General features: G+C 35.7%; 2 protein-coding genes across 9 annotated transcripts in view; one reads left to right on the plus strand and one right to left on the minus strand.

Moving 5' to 3' along the window:
- Positions 1-225: 225 nt before the first annotated feature.
- LOC106664158 (ATP synthase mitochondrial F1 complex assembly factor 1) lies at positions 226-1,400 on the minus strand. The gene is made up of 2 exons (XM_014389611.2): positions 1,189-1,400; positions 226-1,107 (listed from the first exon to the last, which is right to left on the minus strand). Exons 1-2 carry the CDS (start codon positions 1,221-1,223, stop codon positions 279-281), a joined length of 864 nt encoding a protein of 287 aa, XP_014245097.1. The 5' UTR covers positions 1,224-1,400; the 3' UTR covers positions 226-278.
- Positions 1,401-2,325: 925 nt separating this feature from the next.
- Positions 2,326-27,664, plus strand: part of LOC106664092 (lysine-specific demethylase phf2-like) — a 34,510-nt gene continuing 9,171 nt past the window's right edge. For 3 of the 8 annotated variants that reach the window (XM_014389490.2, XM_014389487.2, XM_014389494.2), the window contains exons 1-16: positions 2,326-2,549; positions 12,025-12,085; positions 12,157-12,251; positions 12,489-12,558; positions 12,622-12,721; positions 14,162-14,319; positions 14,380-14,524; positions 20,400-20,598; positions 20,672-20,776; positions 20,856-21,001; positions 21,064-21,268; positions 21,330-21,509; positions 24,687-24,889; positions 24,955-25,076; positions 26,259-26,337; positions 26,826-26,962. In XM_014389490.2, the coding sequence (XP_014244976.1) occupies positions 12,234-12,251; positions 12,489-12,558; positions 12,622-12,721; positions 14,162-14,319; positions 14,380-14,524; positions 20,400-20,598; positions 20,672-20,776; positions 20,856-21,001; positions 21,064-21,268; positions 21,330-21,509; positions 24,687-24,889; positions 24,955-25,076; positions 26,259-26,337; positions 26,826-26,962 (1,867 nt within the window). In that variant the 5' untranslated portion in view covers positions 2,326-2,549; positions 12,025-12,085; positions 12,157-12,233. Of the gene's footprint in view, positions 2,550-12,024; positions 12,086-12,143; positions 12,252-12,488; positions 12,559-12,621; positions 12,722-14,161; positions 14,320-14,379; positions 14,525-20,399; positions 20,599-20,671; positions 20,777-20,855; positions 21,002-21,063; positions 21,269-21,329; positions 21,510-24,686; positions 24,890-24,954; positions 25,077-26,258; positions 26,338-26,825; positions 26,963-27,664 lie in introns of all 8 variants that reach the window. The other 5 variants (XM_014389489.2, XM_014389492.2, XM_014389491.2 and 2 more) reach the window with 5 other exon arrangements.

Genomic DNA, 27,664 nt, shown 5'->3' on the forward strand with positions numbered 1-27,664 from the left:
AAAAGTCAATGGCACGAGCGGGATTCGAACCCACGACCTCAAGGTCACGATAGCTCAAGTGGTAGAGCAGCGGCGTATCAAGCCAAAGATCGTGGGTTCGAATCCCGCTCGTGCCATTGACTTTTTTATCTCAACTAAAAACCTTAATTAATTTTAACCTTAATCCTAATCTTAGCTAATAGAATGCTTAATTGAATTAAATCAAGAACAAAAAGTAGACAAAGCTTTGAATTCAACAGATATAATTGGTAACAAACTACATAGTACAAATTTTGAAATTATTTTTCATTTAACGACATATTTCCCATTGCGGTGATAAGAACGTTGTAGTCGAATGTCTTTGGATCTTTGTTAAAATGTTTGACTATTTGGTATTTATCATCGCTACCGTAGAAATACTGCACTACGTTGACGATGCAGCTGGCTTCGAGGCTGGAAAGTATTTTGTTATCGTATTCCCCCAGCATGAGGACAATGTCTTGAGGTAGTTCGGGGAAGTAAGTCAGACAGAGGCATTCGGGGCAGCTCTCTTTGTGAAGTTTGTACTGGGCCAATGAGGCGAAGTGTAACCCGTTGTCTTCGTACTGCGACATGAAGAATTCGTAGCCTTCCCCCCTGGGAAGAGGGACGACAAATGTCGGACATTCTTTACACTTAGACGCAAACTTGTTATAGAGTTCTTTGGACATTGTGGCGAAAACGACGTCCTCTTTGGACTTGTAGTACTCTTTCCATATATGGTCCACCTCTTCTTTGCTCTTCCCTTTTAACTTATCAACGTTCATTATGCTGTCTAAGGTTTTGTTCTTGTATCCTTTTTTCTCTTTGGCTTTCGACTCTTCCACATTTTTCTGCAAGTTGGGAGGTTTGAGCTTTTCCTTCAATTGCTTTTTACGACCCTCGAATTCTTTTAACTTCTGTTCAAAAACATGAGGATCGGTGACGCGCAACTTTTGGATTTTGGACGCGTATTTTTCGAAAAACGGATTCTTTTCTAAATCGTCTTCAGCTTTGGCCAGGCTGAATGGGCTCGTCATTATCCTCCGTCTGTTTCTTATTAAATTATTGAAACGAAACAATTTCCCACTCTGTGCCATAAGCTCAGTCCTTAAAAAACATTTTAATGAGCTTAATGTTAATATATTAAAAAAAAAAAAAACTTGTCAGAGACAAACACACGTGTATCACCTGCTAAGGGAGCCGACAACCTTTACTGATAACATCAGAGTTTTTTTGAAGTCCAATGCAGTCGACGTCACGAAAGTCCTTTTTTCTACTCCTGTTCGCCAAAATTAGAATAAAATTTAACCAAAAAAATTCGAACAGTTTTAAAAGCTTTTTTTTAACTTCTCAATAAATATGACTTTTTTTAAATATCGTGCTAGAGTTGTTGCTATAGTTTCAAGTCCTTAAAAGTTTATGAAAATTAAGAAAAAAACATCTGTTTAAACATTCTGAAAATGGATTAAGGTGTTTGGCTAATTTCAAATTGTGAATTTAAGAAAAAATTGCATTTTCGTCATTTAATGGTATTTTTATTACCGAATTTAAATTGCAGCTCACCTGCTGAACACCTAAAATTTTATAAGAATTCTATTAGAGTTAAAAGAGTTTAAAATAAACTAGAGAATAAAAAATTAAATATGTCACATTTTCACGTTCGCACTCTCTCTCTCTCTCTCTCTCTCTCTCTCTCTCTCTCTCTCTCTCTCTCTCTCGCCTCCTCTCTCTCAATCTATCTGTCTGTCTATCTATCTACCTATTCTTTCTCTCATTCTCTCACTCTCTTTTCTTTTTCTCTCTCTTTTACTTTGTCTTTCTCTCACTCTCTATCCTTTCTCTATACATGTCCTATGTTGTAACACTTAATAAATAAAAGTATTAAGTCTCTCTCTCTCTCTCTCTCTCTCTCTCTCTCTCTCTCTCTCTCTCTTTCAGTTTTTCATTCCTTTTCTTTTCACCCTCTTACTCTCGCTGTCAATCACTCTCTCCCTGAGAGAGAGGAATACTATTTGAACGTAATGTTTCTCGACAATTTTATCGGGAAGTCTAAATTTTGTTCATGAAACTTTCGCAATTATAGCGTATCACACTTGTATCGAGTTATGGTGAGTACATACCTCGAAAAAAGGTTTTTTGTTCAAATATCAACTGGAAGAAATAATTTTAAAACTAAACTGTGCCAAAATGATGGAATGAAAATTAAAAAATTCATTATATTTTAAATGAGAGAGGGGTCAATTGATAAACTCACCGTTTTAAGTGTTTATGACGTCAAGAAAAACACAGACGAATTCTTTTATCTTTAGAAACGGTTAGAGTGTCTAAGAGTAACTGTATGTCTTTTCCACGATTAAGTTCCGAAGCTCCAAACATAAAACGGACGTTATACTTAATATTAAAGCAGTATTTTTCTTAGTATATATTTTTTTAAAGTGCGTCTTTTTCTGCTTTTTTCTCCCGGATCGAAATATTCATGAAGTTGAATTTACATCGGCATAAACCATAGGAAAGACTGCGGCCGAAAAAAAAATTTTTGAAGCTCTAATGTAAGTAATATAGTCTCGGTTTATTTTAAAATGTTCAAAACCATAGGTGCCAGGATTTGGGATTGGGTCGATACTTAAACCATGCCAAGTTTTTGACTTTTAGAATTAGCCAAACACAACTTGAAAGTTTCGACTGTTTTTTCATACCAGTACCTGTCTTGATGACGGTACGGAAATGACTTTGTTTGAACTTAATTTTCACTATGAGACCCTTATTCAAAGAATTTCAATCTGTTAAAAACTTTTTATAACATAAAAAGTCGTGATTGTTTTATTTTATTTTACTTGCGTCCTTCCCTCTTTTTCATACCCTTCCTTGTCTTATTTGGCCTCTTTGTTGTGTAGTCCTAGTTTAAAAACAAAATTAATCTTGTATTGGGAGAAAAATACCCTTCGGTTCCGACTAAATTATGAAGTATAGGTAAAGTCGTACCCACTCACAATCACAGTTGGCTTTTGTCGGATTTCCAACCGATATAGAACAAATTTCACACCGTTTACTATCTGTTAAAGTTCGAGTCAACGTTACAACACTTTCACTCACTGGGGAGGAACTTCCTCACTGAAGATGTTGTTCAACAAACCTGCGTGCGAAGAACACAATAATCCATGAATCCATCGACTCACTGACCAACACTCAACATCAACCCTTTCACTCCCAGTTGAATGGATTAGTTTTGACTCATAAGTCTTTTGACCTTTTTTTAACAAGGCATCTCTATTTTTCCCCTTGATTATTTTACAACACTATAACCTCTTTCTGACCTCTGATTGGGTTTATATTCTGTAGTGCTGGCTCGCCTACTTCATCCTTATCGCCCATGCCTCATGTCCATACTTGTAGTGGGTTCTTTGGCTGGATTGGCGGCTAAAAGGTGACGACCTCAAGGCTGTAAGGGAGAGGGTGAGGAGCAACCTCGGCAAGTCCTTAATGCTGAGTTACTCGAGCATATTTTTCATACACGAAGATATGCATCCTCTTGTCCCCACTGCTACAATGGCCACCACAAAGTGACTTTTCCGGTGCACCCGGTTCCCTGAACAGTGAATACTGTCATGGCTTTCAACGTGCTCGCAGTCACAGAATGGTACACAGTACTCAACGTCATCCCTTCACTCCCTGTTGAATAGATTAGCTTAGATGCAGAAGTCTTTTGACATTTTTTAATAAGGTGTTTTTATATTCATAAATTCAGTGATGGTGAGTGGCCTAACTAGCCCAACCCGGCAGACGGATGACCTGCATACATGTCATGAGCTTGTTCACAAAGAGTGCTTCTCAAAATTAGTTTCCACATACTTAAGCCTGGTCCAGGATCTTCTTTCGGCAGTTTCCTGCTTTGACAATTGACTATTCGACGAATCGCAATCAATAGGTCTTTGCTGGTTGAGTCTCTAACTGAGTGTAACTGCTTGACTTCTATTGACTATGTGAGCTACTGACTTTTCTTTTCAAATCATCCCCTTTTATACCAGTTTCCCAACCAAGAAAAACTGCTGGGCCCGATAGTCAACTTCCTTCTTGCAAGTGTTAGCCATACAATAACTCGTAATCCTCAGGAGTTTCCATTATACAGCCTCCTGGTCCCATGTCAATCAACTTCCGGCGAAGAGTGTACAACGCCCACCCGGCAGACCTGACCCCAAATTTATGGTGTCCCACAGTTGGATGAACTGTGTCTGCGTTGACCTTTCCAGACTAAATGGCTCCTCGACTTCCATTATTTATTGGACAGACAACTCATTTGGCGCATTTCCAGGTTTGTAGGTAACATCTCTTTACTCACTACTGAGTGGGTGACCTGTCAGATTTATAGCAACGTAGTTATGTTTGGAATTCCTTACAACTAGTTCAAACATATTTTAACAAATATTCTTAACTTATTCTAAGACAGGGATAAACTTACAAGTTTTTTATTTGACTGGATGATTTTCCTGTTAGAATGTTACCATACTAAACAAAAAGTGCTTTGTTCTTTCCATGTAGATCCAATTTTGGCAGGTTACCCTGAAAATTTTGCCGGCGAATCTTCATTACTTTTGTACATATTTATGATTGCTCAAATGAAAATAAAATTGTAACTATTTATTGGTAGGCTGCAAGTTGAAGATTTGACTTGATTGAGGATAAGCCATACCTGTCAGGCACATGGCTTTTAGATCGAAATTCGCACAGGTGCCCGTTTGTTGAAAAGGTTGCTCAGTGAGCCATATTTGATCGAAGAGTGGTCTTGGCTTAGGCTCGTCTCACACTCAAACTGACTAGATCCGACTGTGATTATGGACAACTTAATTATCTAATGCGAGCTCTCACACTGAACATCCGTAGTTTGCATTTTGATTGGCATGCATTTGAAATGATTTTTTAACGAATAAGTTTTGTATGAATTTTAAAACTAATTTCAATGAATTCAAAGAATTACTTTTTTTGTGTCCATGGCCACTCACGAAAAAACCTGATGATCAAAGAGTGTAAGACCTCGCTATCTATGGGACCAGAAATCTGCAAAAAGTGGAAATTCCCTTGAAAATGGGCAAACGATCCAAACACATGTCCACAACCTCGTCTATTGTGCCCATTTTGTTGGTCAGACATATTGCAAGAAGCAAATAGATCCAAAATAGTTTTTTACTGCAAACCGTGTGAAAAGGTCCTGGCCTGCTGTATATGGACTGATAAAAAAAAATCGTGTCCAGGGGAGGATATAATTATGGGACCAACAGGAAGATAACTACACTAATTACATTCGAAATGTGCAAACATTTTTTGTGTACTTTTTCAAAAAGAAATAATTTATATTGAGTTTCAGTTTTGTAAAAAGATTATGTAAGCTTCATTAAATGAAAATTCTATTATTAGATTAGAAGTGAGGCCTTAGGTCGAACACAAAAATCCCAGCTTTGTCGAGTCTCAAAACTAGACAGATGTATACGCATGATTAAGTCTGAAAAATCAGACGTAGTCGGTTCCAATGTGAGAGCAGCTTTAGAAGGAGTGAGTAGACATGACCTGATATAATGAAAGTGCTCAGGCAGGCAAGACAATTGCTTGGTATTATATCATTTATTGAATTGTCTGTATTCATAAATGAAACGGAGGTGTTTCCTCACATACACAAGTGTATATGTGTATATATTAATATAATAATATGTAATTTTTCAATTGAATGATTGTGTGTCCGTAGCCCTCCCCCCCCCAAAAAAAATAACATTTCAAAGATTTTAATGCAAAAAGCTAATTATTATTTTAATGTCAGTAGATGAAAATAAATCAATTCGTCATTGAGTTGGTACATCTGTGAAATGCAATTTCACGCTTTAAAGCAGTTAATTGAAATCCGATTTGATTGAATATTTAGTTTAATTTAATTTTCTTTTTTTTAATACATATATTTATACTATTTTTATATACTTTCCACCCATTTGATTATTTTAGGTATGTGATATTAAAATACACCATTATTATATTTTACCCTGGAACCTGGCCCTCTTAGTAATGGCTTTTGTTCAGTTCGGGAATATTAAATATTTATAGCATTAAAATCCTTACATCTTTATTTTACAATACTCAGTATTAGCTTGTTTTCCTATAGCCAATTTTTTTTTTTTCTTTCTGCATAGGGGTATTGAAACAGTAAGTTTTTATATCTCTGACTCATATTTGCCATTCTAGCGGTTCTGGGTTCAAATTCTGGCACTTTGGACTTTTATTTAAGACTAATTTGATAAAAAAAGGTTTTGTGAAGTGGAACAACCACAAGGATACATGTTGAACCGGCACACGGGCACTACTGGGTCTGTCTTCACTCGCGGGTTTTTTGTTTGAGTTATTCAAACGCGTTTCGGCATTACGCCATCTTCAGTGAAAAACTTTTTCATTTTTTTTTTTATTTTTCACTGAAGATGGCGTAATGCCGAAACGCGTTTGAATAACTCAAACAAAAAACCCGCGAGTGAAGACAGACCCTGTAGTGCCCGTGTGCCGGTTCAGCATGAGTTCGCCAACTCGCAGACCAAACCCCATCATCTACTGTAACCACAAGGATAGTTAGACGTTAAGCCTTCCTGTATTTATCCAAAAACAAAGATAATAGAATAATCGAAGTTAACTTTATTATGTGAGAGTAATAATAATATAATAGTACTATTTACATTAGTTTAGATAATTTTGATCTATCCAGGGTTTTTTTTCCTGTCAGTTGCGCGTTTCACACAATTCTCATAAATGTAAAGCATTTTTCCTCCCCTGTTTATAACCCTGGCTAACCGTGAGATGTGCTGAATGCATCTGACAGACCAAACCAGTGAGTCCACAGTTGCAGGCCATCCAAAATGATCGGAAACCATGATTTAGGTTAATCATTCTGCAGACCTCGAGAAGAATGTCAGTTTAAAATAATATTTGGAATTAATTAATTTCTAAGAAAGAACTGAATTACATGGCTGCAAAAAAAAAGTTCACTACATAATTTTTGTTTTGATATAAAATTAAATTGTATATTATGAATTTATATTTCTGGTATTGATTATTTGGAGATCGTGAGGTGCCGTCTGGTGTGACGTAGGTTTTAGAAAAACATTTTCTTTAACATGCCAATGTTTCGATCTTTATTGAGATCATCTTTAGGGCTCCAAGTGTTTGTTTTCTGTGTAGATGTGTCATTCTTGTGTGTCGTGTGGGCACTCTCAACACGACACACAAGAAAGATCATGTGACTTTGGCATGATAAAGAAAATGTTTTTCTAAAACATACATCACACCAAACTGCACCTCACGACCTCCAAATAATTATTGGCTAATGGTCACTAAACACCACACATTCCTCATATTATATTAATTATAATACTGGCAAGGGTGTGGCTTGTGCTGTGAATCACGAGGGTGAGTTCACATGGCATAACTGTATGCGATTTGGCTCGTGTTTGGGGTGATTTAAAACAATGGTGACTCTGCTTGCCTTTTTGCACCAACTCCCTCAGTGTGGTTATGCTGTTTTTGGCTACTTTTCTATTGACCCTCTCATTTTGCTCTTGTTGGAGAGATACAATGTACTGGAGAATCTTGGCAAAACGGTGGTTGTCTAGGTACCCAGACACATAGGTCTGGAGGTAATGTTGCCCCAGCATAAGGACTTAACCACCGCGATCAAGCCCCCTGATGTTAAAAGGGTGACAACACGATTAAAAGAAATTGGTAGTATCGATGCGCCCAGCAGAAAAGATCTTGTGTATCAATAGCACCATGAAATAGGTGGCCCTTGGATGACCTGACTTGTAGAAGAGCCATCCTCACTTGATTTAGAATAGGCCAAGTGAGGTTCGCACACAGACAGTTACTTTTAGACCAAAGCCTGCGTATTCCTTCCATTAGGCCTTCCATTAGCGCCTTATTAAAGGTTGGTGTACTGCTGGATGCTAATAGAATGGAGAAATTTTGAGGGAATTCGCAAAGCTCCAGGAGTTTGTAGTTATTAACAGCAACCAATCCAACATTTTCAACAAATTCCAAATTTCAACATTTTTGTTTTTTCTGAATTTTTTGTGCAAAATTTTTTCATCAATTCTGCAATGTAAATAAGTTTTCTTACAGCAAATTTAACATTTTCAGGTGGCACAAACCAGATTTTTCTACAGTCAGAATTTCTGCAATTGATAAGCAATTTAGTGGACCTAAGTTGAAAAATAAAAATAACCCAAAACATGAAATTACTTCATTACCATTGAGATTTAGACAAGGGTTTATAGGAATTTTTTGTAGCATGTGGTGATTAGAAACTCCTGAAATTTTCCACACTTATCACTAGTCAAGCGTCATATATGTAATGGAGCCATTGAGCAGTGTTAAAATTTTATTAGGGCAGGTGCTAAATTTGTTTCAGAGAATACACAATTGAAATATTCCTTTTTTTTCTGTTACATTTCATTTCCTAAATAGCTACTATATTGAATCACATTTCTCCCCTGACATCATTATTATCTGTAAACAACTTAGACAATTCTTGTATTATATTAAGCCCTTTGGTTTGATTTGTTCTACACCAATCGTCATTTTATGATTTATAAATTAAAAATTTTAATCCTCAAATAAAAAAGCCATCGGTGTTTTAAAAAAAAACTATCGGGTTGTCCGGAAAATAATGCAGGATTTTAAGTTTTCATTAAAAAAAATCTATATAAAATATTCTGTTTACGTTTACAGGATTACTCATTTGTATGAATGTCAACACTTATTAATCCTCTTCCAAATGATATTGTTTGTTTACCTCTGTAGCATTCCGCTACTTGGAAATAATTCAGTCATCCTTATAATGTCAAAGCGAGAATTTCGTACGATTTTCTTTTACGAGTTTAAACTCGGCCGAAGCGGAGCCCAAACGGCTAGAAACATTAACCAAGTCTGGGGCGAGGGTTGTGTTAATGAGTGCACTGTGCAAAGGTGGTTTAAAAAATTTCGGGAGGGAGATTTCAGCCTTGAAGATGAAGAAGGTCGTGGAAGGCCTTCCTCTCTTAATGATGATGTTCTGCGATCAGTGGTGGAAGAAAACCCCAAAACAACTGTTCGAGAACTTGCAGAGCAACTCAAAGTCAGTAAAACGACCGTCGCTGACCACCTCAAGGCGATTGGAAAAGTGAAAAAACTCGAAAATTGGGTTCCACACTCATTAAACGATCGCCAAAAAATCAGCGCTTTGATGTTTGTGCATCACTTCTTTGTCGAAACAAAAATGACCCATTTCTGGCCAGAATTGTTACATGTGACGAAAAGTGGATTCTCTACGATAACACTAGACGTTCTGGACAGTGGCTCGACAAAGGAGAAGCTCCAATACATTTTCCAAAGCCCCCAACTCATCAAAAAAAGGTAATGGTTACGGTATGGTGGGCTTCATTTGGTTTAATACACTACAGCTTCTTAAATCCTGGCGAAACCATCAATGCTGAATCATACTGTAACCAAATTAATACCATGCATCAGAAATTGGCAGTAATAAAGCCCTCTTTGGTCAATCGGAAAGGGCCCATTTTGTTGCATGACAACGCTCGACCACATGTGTCACGTGTAACGTCACAAAAATTATTGGAGCTTGGCTATGAAACTTTGCCTCACCCACCCTACTCTCCGGACCTCTCGCCTACTGACTACCATTTTTTTAGACACCTGGACCACTACTTACAACATCTCTCTCTCTCTCTCTCTCTGACTACCATTTTTTTAGACACCTGGACCACTACTTACAACACATAATATTCAAAAATCAAACGGAACTGGAAAATGCATTTATTGACTTTATCAATTCTAAAAATTCTGAATTCTACTCAGACGGAATTAATAAGTTACCAACACGTTGGGAGAAATGTATTGAGAGTATGGGAAATTATTTTGATTAAAGAACATTGCTTTAAAGTAACTAGTTTCTTTTTTTTTGTTTAATACCAAAATCCTGCATTATTTTCCGGACAACCCAATATATTGATAAACACTGCATATAGATAAACCTTTAGCAATGTTTCTATGATAATATCAATTACAAATAGCTTTGGCCTACGTTATTATTTTTTATTACATTATCTCCTGTCCTGTCTGTAAATTGTAAAACTCTGTATTACAAACAAATGATTTTTTTTCTTATTAATAATGGCTGTGACCTTATTTGTCATTAAGCCTTGAATTTATACTAGTTAACGGTGCAGCCCGGCCCCATCAGAGCGAAGCCCCCACAAACCCTGGAGCAGTGGCAGCCCTAGGCTTGGAAAGAACGGAACCCCACGGATCTCTCGCGGCTGATGCTTTTAATCTTAATATTGTGCACAGGGCTTTATCGAGGAGGGGTCGGTGTCTAGTCCTCCTTCAAGCTCGCTGGAGATTCCTTGATCTCTTGAGTCCGGGGAGGCACCCCTCAATCCAGCCCAAGGCCCCGCACGGGCATCCCCAGAAGTCAGCCTTGCTGTACCGCCTACACGGGGAACCAGCAAAGGAAACAAGAGTTGAGGGGATGGGATATTAAATTTTATCTATTAGTTGGATGTCTGTTAAGAAATTAAAATTTTTTTTTATTGATGTTGAGTTGTTGCTTAGTATGGATTGGAGGTTTTTGGGGATTTGGTGGAGGGTTCTTGTAGAGGTGTATATAGGACAGTCTATTAGGAAGTGGGATATTGTGATAGTAGTTTTACAGAGTGGACATATAGGTTTAGGGTTTTTTTAAGGAGGAAACGTGAGTCGGGAGTGGCCAATTCGAACCCGGGTTAGGAGGGTTTCTTATTTTTGGGAAGGTCTGGAAGAGGATTCCCATTTCTTAACATCTTTCTTTATTGCGAGGAGCTTGTTTCCAGTGCAGGCACCGCATTCACACTTCCATGCCACCCAGACGAGCCGCCTAAAGTGACAGCAGAGGCACTGAAGGGAACCCCTCTGTGAGGAACCACTTATCAAAATCTTTTTTATCAAATTATTCTCATATAAACTTTCAAAGTACCAGGATTCGTACCCAGAACTGCTAGTATGGTCAATGAGTCAGATGGCCCAATTTAATGTTTTAACACCCCTCTGCAGAAAGACCACAAAAAAAAAAAAAAAAAAAAAAAAAAAAAAAAAAAAAAAAAAAAAAAAAAAAAAAAAAAAAAATGTGGCTATAGTAAAACAAGCTAATATACCGAATATTATACTGAAAAATAAAGATATAAAGATTTTAATGCTATAAATATTTAATATATAGAACTGAACAAAAGATGTTGCTCTGTGTGCCAGGATAAAAAAGCCAAATTTTGTTTTCATTAATTTAATACCACATAACAAAACAGGCCCAAAATATTCAAATGGGGGAAAGTATATAACAAAAGAATACAAAAATTGAAAAAATATTAAATTAAAATAAACATTAAATTGCATCGGATTCAACTTTCTATTCTGTAGTGTAAAATTGAATTTTACATTGTTGCAGCTCAAATGAATCAATTTTATTGTTAAGGTTTTCTTCTAATGTACATGCCAAAATATTTATTTTTTTTATTAAGTAAATTGTAACATAATTCCTGGAATAAAGAAGACCTTAACATATAACTAACAGGGGGAGGGGGGGGTCAATTCACTTTATAATATTTATTTTTAAAATTGTTCACAATTAAAAATAACAAGGGTATGCCAGGATTCGAACTCAGAACTGCTAGAGTGGCAAATGCCAATCCGGAAAACAACAGCTCGACCCTGCTTTGCTTCTAACAATTATGACTTCATTAAATATCACATTTTCTAGATTTATTTCAAAACTTTCACTAGCTCTACTTAATTCTAAGATATCTTTTTAATTAGTATTTTTCAAAGCTTCAAATGTAAAAGTAATTGACGAATCCTAGAAAGTTCATTATAGGTGCACAAGGGATAATCAGCATGATTTAATAAGTTGAAAGTTGTACTGCAAGTTTTTATTTGATCTAAAGATTAAATGAAAAAATTAATTTTATATTTTATTTTAAGAGAGGAAAATGTCAAGCAAATGTAAGCCCTGCGAGTTCATTTCTTCCTCAAATATATTTAGGTGGGTACACCAAATAGTTTTAAAAATTTAAACAGTTATAATTTGAATGAGTTTAAAGGATTTCACTTTAGGGGAAGATGTGAGTCGGAGGGAGGACGTTGCCAACATACTCGTACAATAGTTCAGAAATCCAGATGATATCCTGTGAATGACCTGCATAATATTGGTAAAGATATGCCAAGTTTCATTTGATCAGGGGGGTGGGAAGGGATAATGGAACAATTGTTAATGAGATACTCAAGAGAAACAATGTATCCTTTGTGTGTGTTGCTATATATTCATTTACTTTAATTTTTTTTAAATTATTGTAAACAATGAAAATTTTTGCATAGATTTTTTCATTTATGAGGAAAAAATTCAGTACAAATTTGAACAACTAGATACTAATTGGTGTATATTTCAGGTTCTCCATATTGATTTGATATCAAGTAGGGGATTAACTCTACTTTGCTTGAAAATGCATACTATTAAAGGTATATCAAAATGAGCCGATGCTTCTTTTTCAGCTCATATATATGCATTTTTTTCTTTTATAGGAATGGATTATTACCTACCACCAGTAAGAAATGAAATCGGCCCAACAATTACAGGAACTTCGGAATTTATTAAAGAACTCCAGCAGAGAACATTTAGAAGGTGAATTATTCTATTATTCTACCACAAAACCATTTTACTAATTTATTTTATTTTTTAATGGAAATTTTGTATTGAAGCAAATATATACCATCTAGAATCTCTTTAAATTGAAATTTGGTCATTATTGATCATTTTGGCCCGTCAGATGTTTTGGCATGTTGCCATTTTCAGTGTTGGCTCTTGTACATATTTATCATATATGTATGTATTGGGTTGTCCGGAAAGTCATAGAGATTTTGAAATTATGTTTTTATTTTATCTAATACAAACAAAATTGATGAGAAAGCTAATTAATTCACTTGCACACATTCGTGGTTAGCTGACAGCACAGTTCAAAAGTGGTTTTCATGGATCAGGTTTGGGGTATTCAACTGTAAAGACTGTCCCCAATCTGGTCAAATTTAAACGGTTGATATCAAAAATATTAAAGCTGTTAGCAGAAAATAAACAATAAAGATTGCTAAAAGATTCGATATTGCCAGACCATTTTTGACGATCTTTAAAAAGCTAGGTATTAAACAATTCCTTACTTAACCTAACTCTTTCTTACTTATCCTAACCTAACTCTAACCATTTCTTGCATAATATAACCTTATCATTCTTTGTTGCACCTAACCTAACCATTCCTTATGTAACCTAACCCCAACTGTTCCTTACTAAACTTAATCCTTACAATTCCTTACTTAACCTAACCTAACTACCATTTCTTGAAAACCTAACCTTATCATTCCTTACTTAACCTAAACCTAACCAATCCTTACATAACCTAACCCTAACTCTTCTTACTTAACCTAACCTTATCATTCCTTACATAACCTAACCCTAACTCTTCTTACTTAATCTAACATAACCATAACCATTTCTTATTTAACCTAATCCATCCCAAACGTCTAAGAAAAAATAAATAAATAATTTCAATCAATTAAGGTTTTTAGTTGAGATAAAAAAGTCAGTGTCACGAGTGGGATTCGAACCCACGATCTTCGGCTAGATACGCCGCTGCTCAACCACTTGAGCTATTGTGACCTCGATCCACTCGGACACTAACTTCCTATCTCAACCCTACCTTTTGAATTTTCCCTCCTTTTTGCCATTTTTCAAATGTCGTGTAATCTATTTGATTCTCGGCGACAAATGAAATGGCCACAGAGAGTTTTAGTAAAGGTACATTTGTATTTTATGTAAATTTCCCTATGAACTTTTCGGATAAACCCCTGGAAGGTAGTTGCAAATCCTTGAATTAAAAAAAAAAAAAAAAGTGAAACAACGAGATATATGTATATTTTTATCATAAAAAATGTATATTTTTGTAATAAAAAAGAATAATGTTGCATTATTCTTACTACTTGATAAGTACTTCTTGATACCATGAAGAAAAATATGTTTTAATTTTTTTAACAATACCAAATTTGTTGATCATAACAATTTGTTTATCCTTAGCACTGACGACTTTTTGCTTTTTATGAAAGCAGAAGATTTGAATGAAGACTACTTCAGTCAGTATGGATTTAACCGACCAATTATGATCATTAATAATGACGGCCTGGGTCTTAAAGTGCCAAACACAACCAAGTTTTTGGACATCTGCAACATGTTGAGTATGTAGAAATTGTTGTAATTATTTTACAATTAGCAATATTTACTGTTTTCATTCACAGAACAAGATGTGGCTGAAGTAGAGGTGATTGATGTTGAAAAACAGTGTCAACGTAAGCTCTCACTTTCAGAATTTACAGATTATTTGACAAGTGAGCCAAGAACATCAACATTAAATATGATTAGTCTTGAAGTATCTAAAACAAGGTAACTACTGTTATTACAATATAATCTGTTTTAATTTTACTAACAAACAATATCTCGAATATTTTAGAATTTTGTTGTTTACACTGTGAGTTTTTCATATATGTATTATTTTATTAGTGTTAAGATCTGTAGCAGAATCCTGTTGGCCCAGGTGTAAAAATGAGCATCGAGTATTTCCTCCCCTTAGAATCAATGACATATATGAAAAGAATTTATGTAAGAATGTATATTTCATATTTAACCTAAACGTGAATAGACCTTCATTAGGAATAATGGACAACAACGCATTATTGATAATTCCTAACTTAATACTATGTATAAATTTTGATCTAGAATCTCTCTTCGCACTCACATATTTTCTTTGTCTGATGGAAAAAACATACACTCATGGTTATTTACACTTTTCTGGACTAGTAATGATACTCGTTCAGGCTTGCACACTCCCTAGGCCCAGTGACGAGTTATCTCATCTTCGTTGGTTTTCCTTTTTAGGAGCCCTAGCTGGACACTCATAGCATCAATTGTACCTGATGCATAGCAGGTACCTCAGTAGTGACTGGACACCTTTCCATTCCTAGAATCATTATGTGTCATGACCTATGCTGGTAATCTGTCTGGCAGTTAGGGCCAGTGTGCTTAAAGAATCTGTGCCAGAGAAGAGGACAGGAGCTTCATCCAAAGCTTATGTATGTGTCTGGCATGCAGAGAAAAGTTGCTTGATGTGCCTCAACTAATTGAAGAGTGCAATTCCTTGGTTCTATAGGAATGTCACCCGATATTGTGCTTGAGCACGGCAGCAAGTATCTGAGCGTCCTGTTCCAATTCTTGGAGGAACAGGGTTATTTTATTGTATATTGCTTTGCTATTTGTATGACCTACAGTGTGATTGAGTGTGAATGTATTTATTAGTGTGAAGGTCGATAAAATTGATTACCCTATTGACTCTCAATTAAGTTAATAGGTTAGTTGTAATAATAGGTTTGAAAGAGATGGAGGAATATTGAGTACTATGCCACTCTGAGTGAATGGTATGTAAATAAAAAAGACAACCCATTCACACTCTGAATGAGAGTGAATGGATTTGGGTGTAGTAACTTTTTCCATTGTGGGCTGAAATGACCTAGGTGTCGAACACCCGAGGCAGGTGAATCTCGAGGTCTGCTTGTAATTGTAATATTAATTGTAAATTACAAAAGTTGTAATTGCTGGTGGATTGTGATAAGTGAAAGGGCTCAACTCTGTACTCTCTATGTATGCACAGATTTGAGCATATATAAATCAGTAATCAGTAAACACACAAAAATCTATGAACAGTTTGCATATTGGGTCAGGGATATGTGCCAATTGCAGTGCCCTAAGGTTAATGTTGAAATTCGTTAAAGCTGGGTGCACATTAGGTCGGTGGGGCAGCGCAGCACGAAACCGACCTCAAGAAAAATGTTGAAACAAATGTAACCCCACACACTAGGTCGGTAGGACGCGTGGAGCCGCACTGGAGAAGTTGCCAGACTTCCAGAAGCTGGGCGGCCGCCTTACCGTCCTAGTGTGCGCCGGGGTGGGAGGAAATCGTTGAGTTCAGGTATGTTCGGCTGCCCTCGGAAGCCCTATTTGTGGCAACGTGTTTCTTTGTTTACTCTGCTTTTTGGAACTGTAGCAGCATTGTTTCAAGGTAAGTAAAACAATTTCCATAAAATAATTGTAATAATGAATTTGTTTTAAATAATATAATAGTTTGGTTTGTGTTGTTACTGAAAACATTTTACTAATTGCTGCAGACATTATCTTTATTCAAATAAGGCTGATATCAACGATGAGCAACTTATTATGCTTTTTGAATAGTACAACATCTTTACGATCTCTAGGACCCCAACTACCATGCGATAAAACTCTTGGGAAGAAATAGGGGAAAATGAAGAAATGAAATCATCAGGTAAGAAGACACATTTGTTATCACTATATATATTTACTAATATTAAAATAATACTATCACATCAAATCATACTACCTTCCTTGTCGAACAACACGGGTTTGCCACTCTAGAGATCCATTTGGAGTAGAGAAATAGTCTTTGAATGTTTCTAAGGAATAAGTATCATGTAGAGTACGAAAGTCTGGGTTAATAGAAGGTTCTTCATCCTCCATGACATCCCAAAGCAACGAGGGTTAATCCCATTTCAAGAAATTGTGAAGGCAGCCACCAGAACAACTTTAATTACATGCTCGGATTTTATCTCAAGTCTTCTCTGATATATACGAAAACGTTTAGACAATATGCCAAAAGAAATTATAAATGATGGGGTGAGTGTGGAGTTCAATCCTTTTTAAAAAAGATGGTTCCTACTCACATTAAATGTCCAGAAATTGTGTCCGCATCTAGTTTGAGTCTGAGCCATGTCGAAAATGAGGCCGTGCTCTACGGAGTAAAAAAAGAGTTAACAAAAAGCCACCACGTTGGTGGATGCAGATATTCAAGGATCGTCTAATAAGCATGGGCACGATATTCTTATCACTGAGATTGGAAGACGGAATGGGATTCCGAAATTTTATTTGGATGAGTCCAGTCGACTTTGAATGTCATTTGGAAATGGTTGGACCACACGTTTAAAAAAAAGAGACGAATTTTAGGGTGCTAGTTTCGGCTAGCAATTGTTCTCCGTTTCCTCGCAAGTGGAGACTCATATGCAAGCCTAACTTAATATTTTTGGGCTAACTCAGCCACAGAGTCTGCTTTCTTTCCCCTGTCTTTGTATTCCTCGAAGGTAAGGTCCTACAAACATCGCCTCATTTGTAAATCTTCAACTGTAAAGTGAAATCCACATTTTAATGAAAGTGAAAAAATAAAATAATAAAATAAACAATGCGCAAGAATGGTTGAGAGGTCCAGAGGTTTGATTCATGTCCACACTGACTCAATGTTTAGCAACACTGAGTTAAGAATCCAATTTAAGATGGAATTCAAAAAATACTAAAACACAGTACACCAGATTCAAGCTTCATTGTCGCGCAGTGTTCTGGACACAAGAAAAAGAATCCCAGATGCAGCTCTGCGACAAAGAATCCCAGTGCGTACTAGGCTTTACCGTCGAGGGCACCTAAGCAGTTTGGAAAATTCCATCTAGCTGTGAATTCTTCTTCTATTTTCTGCCAGTGGAGCCATGTATACTTGTGACAGCTTTGCCCAGATGGTATCACAAGTTTCATACACAGTTTTACGCACTGTCTAATCACCTTGTCTATAACTGAATGCAATTGTTCCACCAGTTGCCAAAAATCTGGAAAAAAAAACATTTTATAAAAATCTTAAATGCCATAAAAACTCAATTTTACTAACATAACCTTTTTTCAAGAATTTGGAGGGTAGCTATATATTTTTCCCAGACAAATTATAGAAAAAGCTTGTCACGCGCCAGCCTGGCTACCGTAGGGACAACAACAATGTCCTCTCCTACCTGAGGATCGAGTGGGGCTCAGCCCTCAGATGTGCACAAGACTTGCTTGGAGCTAGAATTGTGCCTACAGGGCCGACTTACAAAGCAAGTATTTCATGTGGCTGTGTGGTCGAATTTGGTTTTATCCTTCAATTTGTTCTTTAATATTGGTGCTGGTTAGAAAAGTAAATTGATAATTTTCATTGTAAATAGTTCCATTTCCATTTGTCTTATTAAATAGGTCTATTATATTTTCAAAAAATTTTAGTTTCTTAATTACTTCCTTAATTTCAGTATTATAGATATATTTTTGATTAATAGTCAGGATAGTCCTGAAAATAGGCTGGGACATCTCACAAGCTTTTACTGAGCAATTCTTTTCAGAATGATGTGCTAAGTGTAATTTTGTAAAGAATACACACTAGATTGTATGAAAGAACGGAGAAAACAAACAGCACATTGTAAATACCTTTGTTCTGTGTTTCAGGGTCTTTCCAAAATCATGTGGAAGTCATTAAGGTAAAGCTTCAGAAAATCCTTTAATGCTAGAAGGACAAAGAGCAGACAAGAAGCGATGAAAAATAATGGCGACTCGAATCTCAAATGCAGTTTTTAAGCCCTTACTTATCTTCAAAAAAATGAGGAACAAATAACTAACGTTCCTTCCCTTTTCGCCTTCATCACCTGCCTCGTCAGTTAAAGAAACATCAAAAACTAGAACACCACTGTTGGCAATACAAGGGGAGGGGATTTAAGAACATGGTGTTCCAAGTGAAAAAGATACACCTCTTTCTTTGGGATCAAATACAACTGTATTACAGAAAGCTGTTCCTGGTACCACATCGGAAATACTATGACATTACTTGGGTATAAAGTTGGTTTCATCCTCTCAAGCTCTGACGAGGGATGATCATATAACAAAATACTTCTAATACTTCCGCCTCATGTACAGATTCAACTTAATTGCTAAATCTTTCAATTGGAGGCTATTAAACAATGTTTACCAACAGCCTCTCCAATTCCGACTTACAATATCCTCCCAGTGATCCCCCATTGATCCATCTGTTTCCCAATCATGTGCTTCAGTACCATACTGCAATCCTTCGTTTCAGACAAACTATCCTGCTCCCCAGTTGTTCATTCGTCAATCTTTTCCCCAACCATCTGCTCCATCATCAAACCCCAATATCATTTCTGTTTAGCAATCACATTTCAACCCTTTATCTACTTATACCACTTTGAATAACCTCAACCCTGATGAGAGTCTTCATTCATAAACCACTCTTCAACAATCAACTACAACAATTCAATCCCCATCCAACTTAACACCAAACAATTGATTTTAAAGAAAACGAATAAAAACAAATTGAGGTGTAGTTGATGCCAATCCAAGATATACAGTTAGCAGGAAGGTAATTAAAAGTTGCAACTTCATTTGCAAAAATTATAAATTGTGATTTTATAAATAAATTGTTAGAGCTATTTGTTACTGCATTATTTATTTGCGAGTTAAACTATGTTAATAAAATATAAACTGTAATTATTTCAAAAATTGTGTATTTGTGTCTTACCTTAGACAAGTTGCGAGCCTTTCGTCACATGATATTGCTTGACGAAATGTCGTGTTTTGTTGCTCGATGTCAGGCTTGATGAGTTCAAGAAGCTTGAAGAATTTCTGAGGAGACATTCTGAAATATTTGAGGAACTTTGTACGGTCCGGTATAAATCGGGGAAGAGATGGTGGTATTCTCCAAACATAACAAGTTTGGTGTTTATTTCGTGACCCATTTTTGTTTTTATTTCGGCCTTTCTTCCTCGTCTTCCAATTCTACGACCACGACCAGAAAAATAATTTCCTCGTCACTATTATCCATTATGTATACAATTATTGTCTCGTGTAAATGCAAAATCAACACTAAACCGCAGCGCTGGTCAGATGGGGTGAGTGGAAGGGGAAAATCCGACCAACACGGCCTAGAGCAGTTCCTGCAAAGTGTGAAGACCTTCACAATTCTGACCCATGACGCCCCACCAACTAGTGTGCGCCCAGCTTAGAAGGGGTCTAAGGTGGCCGAATGGTTAGGGCCTCGGACTCATATTTGCCATGCTAGTAGTTTTTGGTTCGAATCCCAATAGAAACTGTGGCTTTTTAATTAATAATGGAATGACAAATGTATTGTAAAGTTGTCCAAAGGGTAGTTAGATGTTAAGCCCTCCTGTATGGCCGGATTTACTTTACTTCGTTAATAATTTTCTGTAAAATTTCTAAAAATTAATGGTATTTTGCTTCATATGTTCTGAGAAAGAAAATTCGTTAATTATTGTCATTAATAATTTAAAAAAATAGCCTAATAATCAATCCAGTGTATCGCAGTGTAAATAAGAAGATTCCATAAATTTCAGTTTTGCAGTTATTTTCGTTATATTTTCAAGTGTTGACTTTTTAGATTAGGTGATCTGATAGAGCCTCCGACAATTCTGCAAAATATAGACCTTCAGCATAAATACTGGAGTGAACCGAAGCCAGGTTATTTCCCAGCGGAACCATCTAAAGTAGAAAAGTATTGTTTAATAAGCCCGGCCAATTCTTACACAGATTTTCACATTGACTTCAGTGGCACTTCTGTGTGGTATCATATTGTTAAGGTGTTTATTTTACTCTGATATTATTTGCTTTATAATCTATTTCTATTGTGATTATAGTGATATGATTTTTTAGGGTATTAAAGTTTTTTATTTAATTAAGCCAACCTGTGATAATTTTAAGCTTTTCTGGACTTGGATGGAATCACAAAACAGATTAAAAACATTTTTTGCTGATCAGGTTATCTTGATGTTGATTAACTATGTTGTCGTCTTATTTAAATTTGTTATCTAATATTAAATAAATTTAACTTTCTTAGGTTGACGCCTGTTATAAATGCTCATTGCAGCCTGGAACGACGTTGTTTTTACCTACAGGGTGGATTCATGCTGTGCTCACTTTAGAAGATTCTTTAGCCTTCGGAGGCAATTTTCTTCACATTTACAATATGCCTATGCAACTCGAGTATGAATTATTCTGTTATATCACCTTTTAGGTTTTTGTTCTATATAGATTTTTTTTCACAGTATCTACGACATGGAGCAAAAGTTAAAAGTAGATGATAAATACATCTACCCATTTTTTAAAGATTTACACTGGTTTGCAGCCCGAGGTCTTAAAGATGAACTGGCATTCTTTAATTCCAGAAGTAACACACCGACTCCCACTTATTTAATCGAAGGTTTAAAGAGGCTTTTAATGAGCCTTAAACAATGGACTGCAACTTGCACTGTACGTTTATTAAACTACTTTTTTTTTAATTTCTATTATTTATGGTTATGAATTCTTTCAGGAGATACAAATCCGATACCATGCTCCATCTCAGTTGATAAAGGATTTGACTCGAGAAATAAGGGTGGCAGAAAGAAGGCTGTTAACTCTAAGTCCTCCTAAACCTGTAAGAGAATCAACGAGAGTTAAACGGAAGCCTACATTTGAAGATTTCATCCAGTTCAGCGATTTAAATAAAAGGGTACAGAATTATCGATACTGTATTTAATTATTAGTCGAACTTCCCAAAGCAGACACTTCTAATAAATGGACATGGACACTAGTAAATGAGAATATCTCTTATAAGCAAAAGGAAAAAAGGGATTCCATAAATGGCAGATGCCTCTTTTGTGTACTTGCAAACAGTATTTCGAGTATTGTAAAATACATTTGGTGCTTCCCAGTCAGTTCTCAAATTGAGATAAATCGATTTGAATATTAGTGAGAAAACAATTCTTTCTGTCAGATAAAATATCGAAGCCATACCTATGTACCTAATAATTTTCCTACTTGCAGGCTTTCTAATATGCAGATTAGATTAGAAAAGGAGACGGCCTCTTTACAACCTGCACCACGACTTGGTCTATTGTGCATCTTGCCTAGATCTTAGACCTTCCTCTTTAGAAGGATGAGTGTATCCTTCAGGTCTTGGTTTTTCCTCTCCCAGAAGTAGAAATCTAGTCTTCATAAATGCACCAACAGAAGATGTTCCGATTCTTCTTCTTCTTGGCAACTACACAGGCTGTTGTAGCCGCTCCGAGTCTATATGTCTTACTATTATTCTAGTCCTAATTCGTGCTAAATGTTCTGCTGTTAGTTTCTGCGATGGTTATTTGATGAACTTTTTGGCATGCCTCTGTCCTGAGCTACATTCCCTTTGAATGGAGGACTTATTTTTAATAACGACTTGGGACTTTACTACAATGCTGTAATTGCCTTCAGTGCCTCCTGGCAGTCCAAGTAGATGGCTATTCTTCATTATATTAGCTATTTAGTTAATCTGTAGTTTTGTGATTAATTTATATCTTACTCTTTAAAACTCTTAAAATTGTTAAGAGGTCATGAGAACCTGATTGCCAGCCCAAAGCTGACAAGTGAGCTAACAAGTGTAAAGGGGCACAATAGATTTATTTAGGATGAAGTGCAAGAAGCTCGTAAAAGCCTAACGCTGATAAACCCAAACGACTGGTCTTTACTACCGGTGCTGTAATTGCCTCAGTGCTAGCCTGAATAGATGGCTACTCTTCTATTAACAATACCTAGCCTTTTCATTTTTTTGCCATGGTATTCAATAGCCACACTTGAAAGACAGTGGTATATTGCCAGGCTTATATGAATTCTAGTCCTTGTTTTATTTTCATAAATGCCAGCTTCTGACCCATGCTCGGGGAGCCGGGAGCCATTTTTATACCAGGTATGGTCGGCATTATTCCCTTTCTCCCATTCTGCTCTATCAGGTATTTTAATTTGAAATTTTTTTTATCAAGCCTGAATTTAGGGTCATCAACAGACATCCCTAGAACCCTGTCTACCTGAAGCTCCCCCCCCCAAGCTTTAGTTGTTCCTTGTTATGTGAGTAGGTTATTAATGCCTGTACCTGCATGGCAATTTCTCTTTCTCTCTCTCTCTCTCTCTCTCTCTCTCTCTCTCTCTCTCTCTCTCTTTCACTTTCTCTTTCTCTTTTTTTTCTCTGTAATTTTATTTAGTTGATGATTCCATGAAAGTCTTTGGTCATAGATGACTGTCAGATATTTTGCCAATAGAGAAAAGAATTACAACTTAGCACACGGGGCTTTATTTATGCACCTCCTTGTGCCATTTTCCTGGTTATATATATTTTGCAGGGTGGGCGACCAAGACCCGAGGGGTTAAATGCCTGGGTAGACTCGTACCCCATCCCTAAAAGGTCCGGGAGTTGGTCGGCTCACGTGTCTTGCATAAACCTCTTGGACCTATTCACAAACTCCAAGATTTTGGACCATTTAATCTCAGGGAGTGAATTGGTGATGTCCTGTCCTTCAAAGATTTCAAATCTAGACCTAGCATACCTATCACACTCTGCGAGGTAGTGCCTTGCCGTTTCTTCTTTTATTTTAGCATTTCGCAAAAACGGCAAAAGGGATCTGGTAGGATACCCATTACGAAGAGGTGTCTTCTCAGTGGGCAGTGGTCCGTCAGAATACCTATCAGCCTCCTAATTCCTTTCCTTGAGATAGAGAATAGCCATTTCGATTCTGCTGGTTTGATCGCCTTAACAAACTTTCGATTGCCTGTGTTCAGGGGATAAATTCCACTCCATAAGGAATTTTTTCATGCCCCAGTTATTAATACTCTCTTTCGCTGGGCTCATAGAGTGAGGTAATACTTGTGGTCCAACAAAAGCAGTATTAGAACCTTTTTTGGCTAGGCCATCCGCCTTTTCATTGCCATGGTATCCTTTGTGTACTGGTATCCAAATAAGGGTTACCTTGTTCTCAAACCTGAAAGAGATCCTATTGATAAGACCTATAGTTTCCTCCACCAGTCGTGAGGTTGACAAATCTTTTTGTACTGCCCTAAGACTAGCCTGACTGTCAGAAAAAATTCTAATATCTTTTCCCTTAATTTTATTTTCCATAAGTGTTCTACAACACACATTGATGGATTTCCGCCTGAAAAACGGAGGTGTTATTGCCAAGAGGAGAGGAGATGCTGATTCCTAATTTTGGTATGTAGATTCCTGCACCACTCCCTCTACCTTTAATAAGTGATCCATCTGTGTAGCAGTCTATGTTACGATGGTCATCATCCAGACTATAATTATAATCACAAAGGGTGACTACCTGAAAGTGCTTTTTCCCCGAAGGGATTTCCTGGTTAAAGGGATCACGTTGGTTTTATTAGTTTTTATTGACAACCCTTTCTTTTTACGTTAGGACTAGATCCGTAGATTTCCCCATCTAATACGCATATCTAATAAGCAGACAAATTCCCATTCTCGAGTATTGTCTGCTTATGGGAAGAACATGTTGAGCAGTTAAATAAAAATAATGCCCTTTTAAAAAATAATAACATTTTTTATTTACTGATAGGTGATTTTTAATGTTTTATTTATTTATTTTCTATTTTTTATGTTGTGTTTCTATGGAGATTTGACTTATAGTAATAATAATAAAATTAAAAAGGGACGAGTTTTCATCTGAAGAACGTTAAGCTGTTGCTCCACTCAAGACTTACTTGACTCTTTAACACTATTAACTATATTGGCTTAACAGTTCAAATTGTAAATACCCTTTTTTGTTTTGCATATTAATTTAATTTAAATTAAATTGTAAACATTTTATGAACACTACTAATAACTTCAAATTCAACTCTTTTTTTTAAATAAATTTATTTTCAGAAGGTAAAGAAAAAATTAGCAGACAGCAGTCAGCCTTCATATACGACAATGCTTAACGATGATTCACCGTCCAGTTCAACATCAGCTCATCATCCGGAATATTCGCCCGATCGTAAGTGGCAAGTTAAAGGTGGAGGCTTGAAAGTGATTCTTTCAAAGGCGTCTGTTGACCGAAATGACAAGGCCTTGTCGTACACAGTTAGGTCGGTACTGACCTTTGAATATAGTATGTCAATATTCATCTAACCAGCGATACTATTCATTGTAGGCCCCCATCGCCAGAAATGTCAGCACAAAACACGGATTATTTTACTTTCAACGAGAACGATGAAAAACCGCTGGAGCCGTACCATAGCTGTTCATCTATGCATAGCAGTATATTTGATACTAGTAAGTTTTTTTTTTTTTTTTTTTAAGAAATTTTGTATTTTCTTTGATTTTTAAAGTTTATTTGATGAAATAGTAATGGCATACCAAGCAAACCAAATATCAGTTTTTTTTTGTCATATGTATTTTTAAATTTTGTTGTTATGATCATTGGTCACCATCATCTTTTGTAGAACGTATAGAAAGTGCACTTTTTCCGACAAAGCTTAAGCACTTTCATCGGTGCTTCTAAAATATTTTTTCTTGTTGGGAGAATTATCGTACCAAAGTGTCAATACTGCATATGGTCAATACTTCTAATACAGAATACTGGGTACATCAATTCTCCTCTTTCTCTTGACAGTCGGCATGTTTCTGACTTTGCCCATCTTTCTTAGTTGTTAGTAATATAAAGACTATAAGAATAAGCTTGATAAGGCCATTAAAAAAATAAAGAAGAAAAAATTCAAATTAATTCTTTTTTTAAATTAAATTAACCGTTTTAATTTTAAATTAACCCTGTCTAACTTCAAATTAACCTTTTTAATTTTGAATTAACCCTTTTTAACTGAACATTAACGTTTTTTAAATTTTAAATTAACCTTTTTAACGTTTTCTTTTTTTAAATTAAATAATGAAGAGATGGATCCAGATGTGGTCAAAAGAGAAGAAAAACGTTTTAGTTTTTTCTTTCTTGCCAACCTTTCGAAAGATATTCTTTCACATGGCCTGATTTGTTATCAAATATTAAAAATTAACAATTAGTAATGCGTACAAAACAATAAAAAGAGAATTTATAATACAATTGAGAAACAATGAATTGTCATTACAATTAGTAATTTATCATTTATAAAAACCACATCAAACAATCTTCTTTTTTATTTTAAACATAAGAAATGAAAAAGAAAAATTCCCTTAAAGAAACCAAATAACTATTTATTGGTAATAGTTAAAATAGTTAATATAAGTTAATATAAATTTTTTGTATATAAAAATATACAATGCATATTTCATACAATACAATTATATTTCATACTATCTCCAAATTATTTTATCACTTTATAGAAAGGGTTAATTTGAAATTTGAAAAAAGCTTAATTTGAAGTAAAAAAGGTTTAATTTAATAGAGAAAAGCTGTCGCCGAAACTCTAGTCTGTTAGTAGATTTATTTAATTTTGTTATCCTCATTCAAGATTTCGTTCACAGATCTAAGGGCTAGTGGAAGTGGAATGTATAATTCTATGCCTGGAGCAGTGAGAAATGATACACCTCATCATCCATTGAGGTAATGCAATTTTTCCTTTTCTCTTTTTGTACAAAAATAAAGGTAATTTACACGATAAAACGAGAATTTAGTTTTTAAACATTTCTTTTTATTTTCACACAGTAGAATGCCAAGTTATTTTTGTTATTAAAGTCCTTTTATATTGTCTTGATGATTTTTTCAAAATTTCAACTTGGTCTAGGCGTTGAAGTTATTTTGACAATGTTCAATTATTCTAATATGTAAGTATTTATTAAAACATTTTTCCGACCAGAAACACGACAGGTTATCGGTGGTCAAAATGATTATGAAATTGACTCGACAACTCAAGAAGGTCTCGGGTTCAAATCCAAACCACTTCTAAATGGGATTTTATTTTTTCAGCGGAAAAACACCGGGGGTCTGATGTAACCTCAGCAATTGTGAACCCCCGTAAAAAAAAATTATAAAAAACAGAAACAGGAGATATAAGCTTATTTTAATTAAATTAGTATACATTTTGTTTCCAGACCTCATGATCCATCTGCCTACAGGATTCGATTTAAAGCAATCCAAGATGAAACGTCTTCTAAAAAAATGTGGACACGTGTTGTACCTGATACAGATGATGACATGAACCGTAGTATTCACCAAGACGATGATTTCAGTAAGTTAATTATGTCAGTTGATTTGGTTTACCTAGTATATTACATTGAACTTTCCATTAGTGGACACTTCCCAAAATTGGATTTGTCTGCTTGTTAGGAGGGTATATAAGAAAATTATTAGGTACATTAAATGAAGGTAAAAAATCAATTGAAGTCGTCATAAATACAAATTTTCTTTTACTCATATGCATTTGACTTTTAGTGAATGAAATGATGCTGGGGGAAATTAAACAACAACAAAATTATGAGGGTGTCTGGTGTTTAAAGCCCTTTCTTAATTTCCATGCCCAGGAAAGTGTCACAAAATTATTTTTAAGCCTACCACTTAAATCAGTTCTATTAAGAGTTCTAATAATAAACCCATAAAATTGCAAACCAAAGTTGTCTTAAAAGTTATGAGTTATTGGGTTAATAATATAATAAATATATTCCATCCTGAAAGTTTTTTCCTTATTTCACCTCACTGCATATCCTATTACATTGTAAAGTGTTTTTTTTCCTTCTCCGAGATCACTTGTGTCTATAGACTCCCCTTCTTCCACTATGACCTAAAAGTGGAATCGACCTTTTTTTATTTCCACACTTTCTAGGTAGTTCAGCACTTTGCAGAGTTCCTCTTTGCTTATTCCCCTGGGCATGGTGTCGTCTTTCCAAATTGGCTGTACAGTTTTAGTTGTACAGTTTGGCTAACACTTTAGAGT

This window comes from Cimex lectularius, unplaced genomic scaffold (assembly GCF_000648675.2).
Source record: "Cimex lectularius strain Harlan isolate CLEC.00 unplaced genomic scaffold, Clec_2.1 scaffold270, whole genome shotgun sequence".
NCBI classification, from domain to species: Eukaryota; Metazoa; Arthropoda; class Insecta; order Hemiptera; family Cimicidae; genus Cimex; species Cimex lectularius.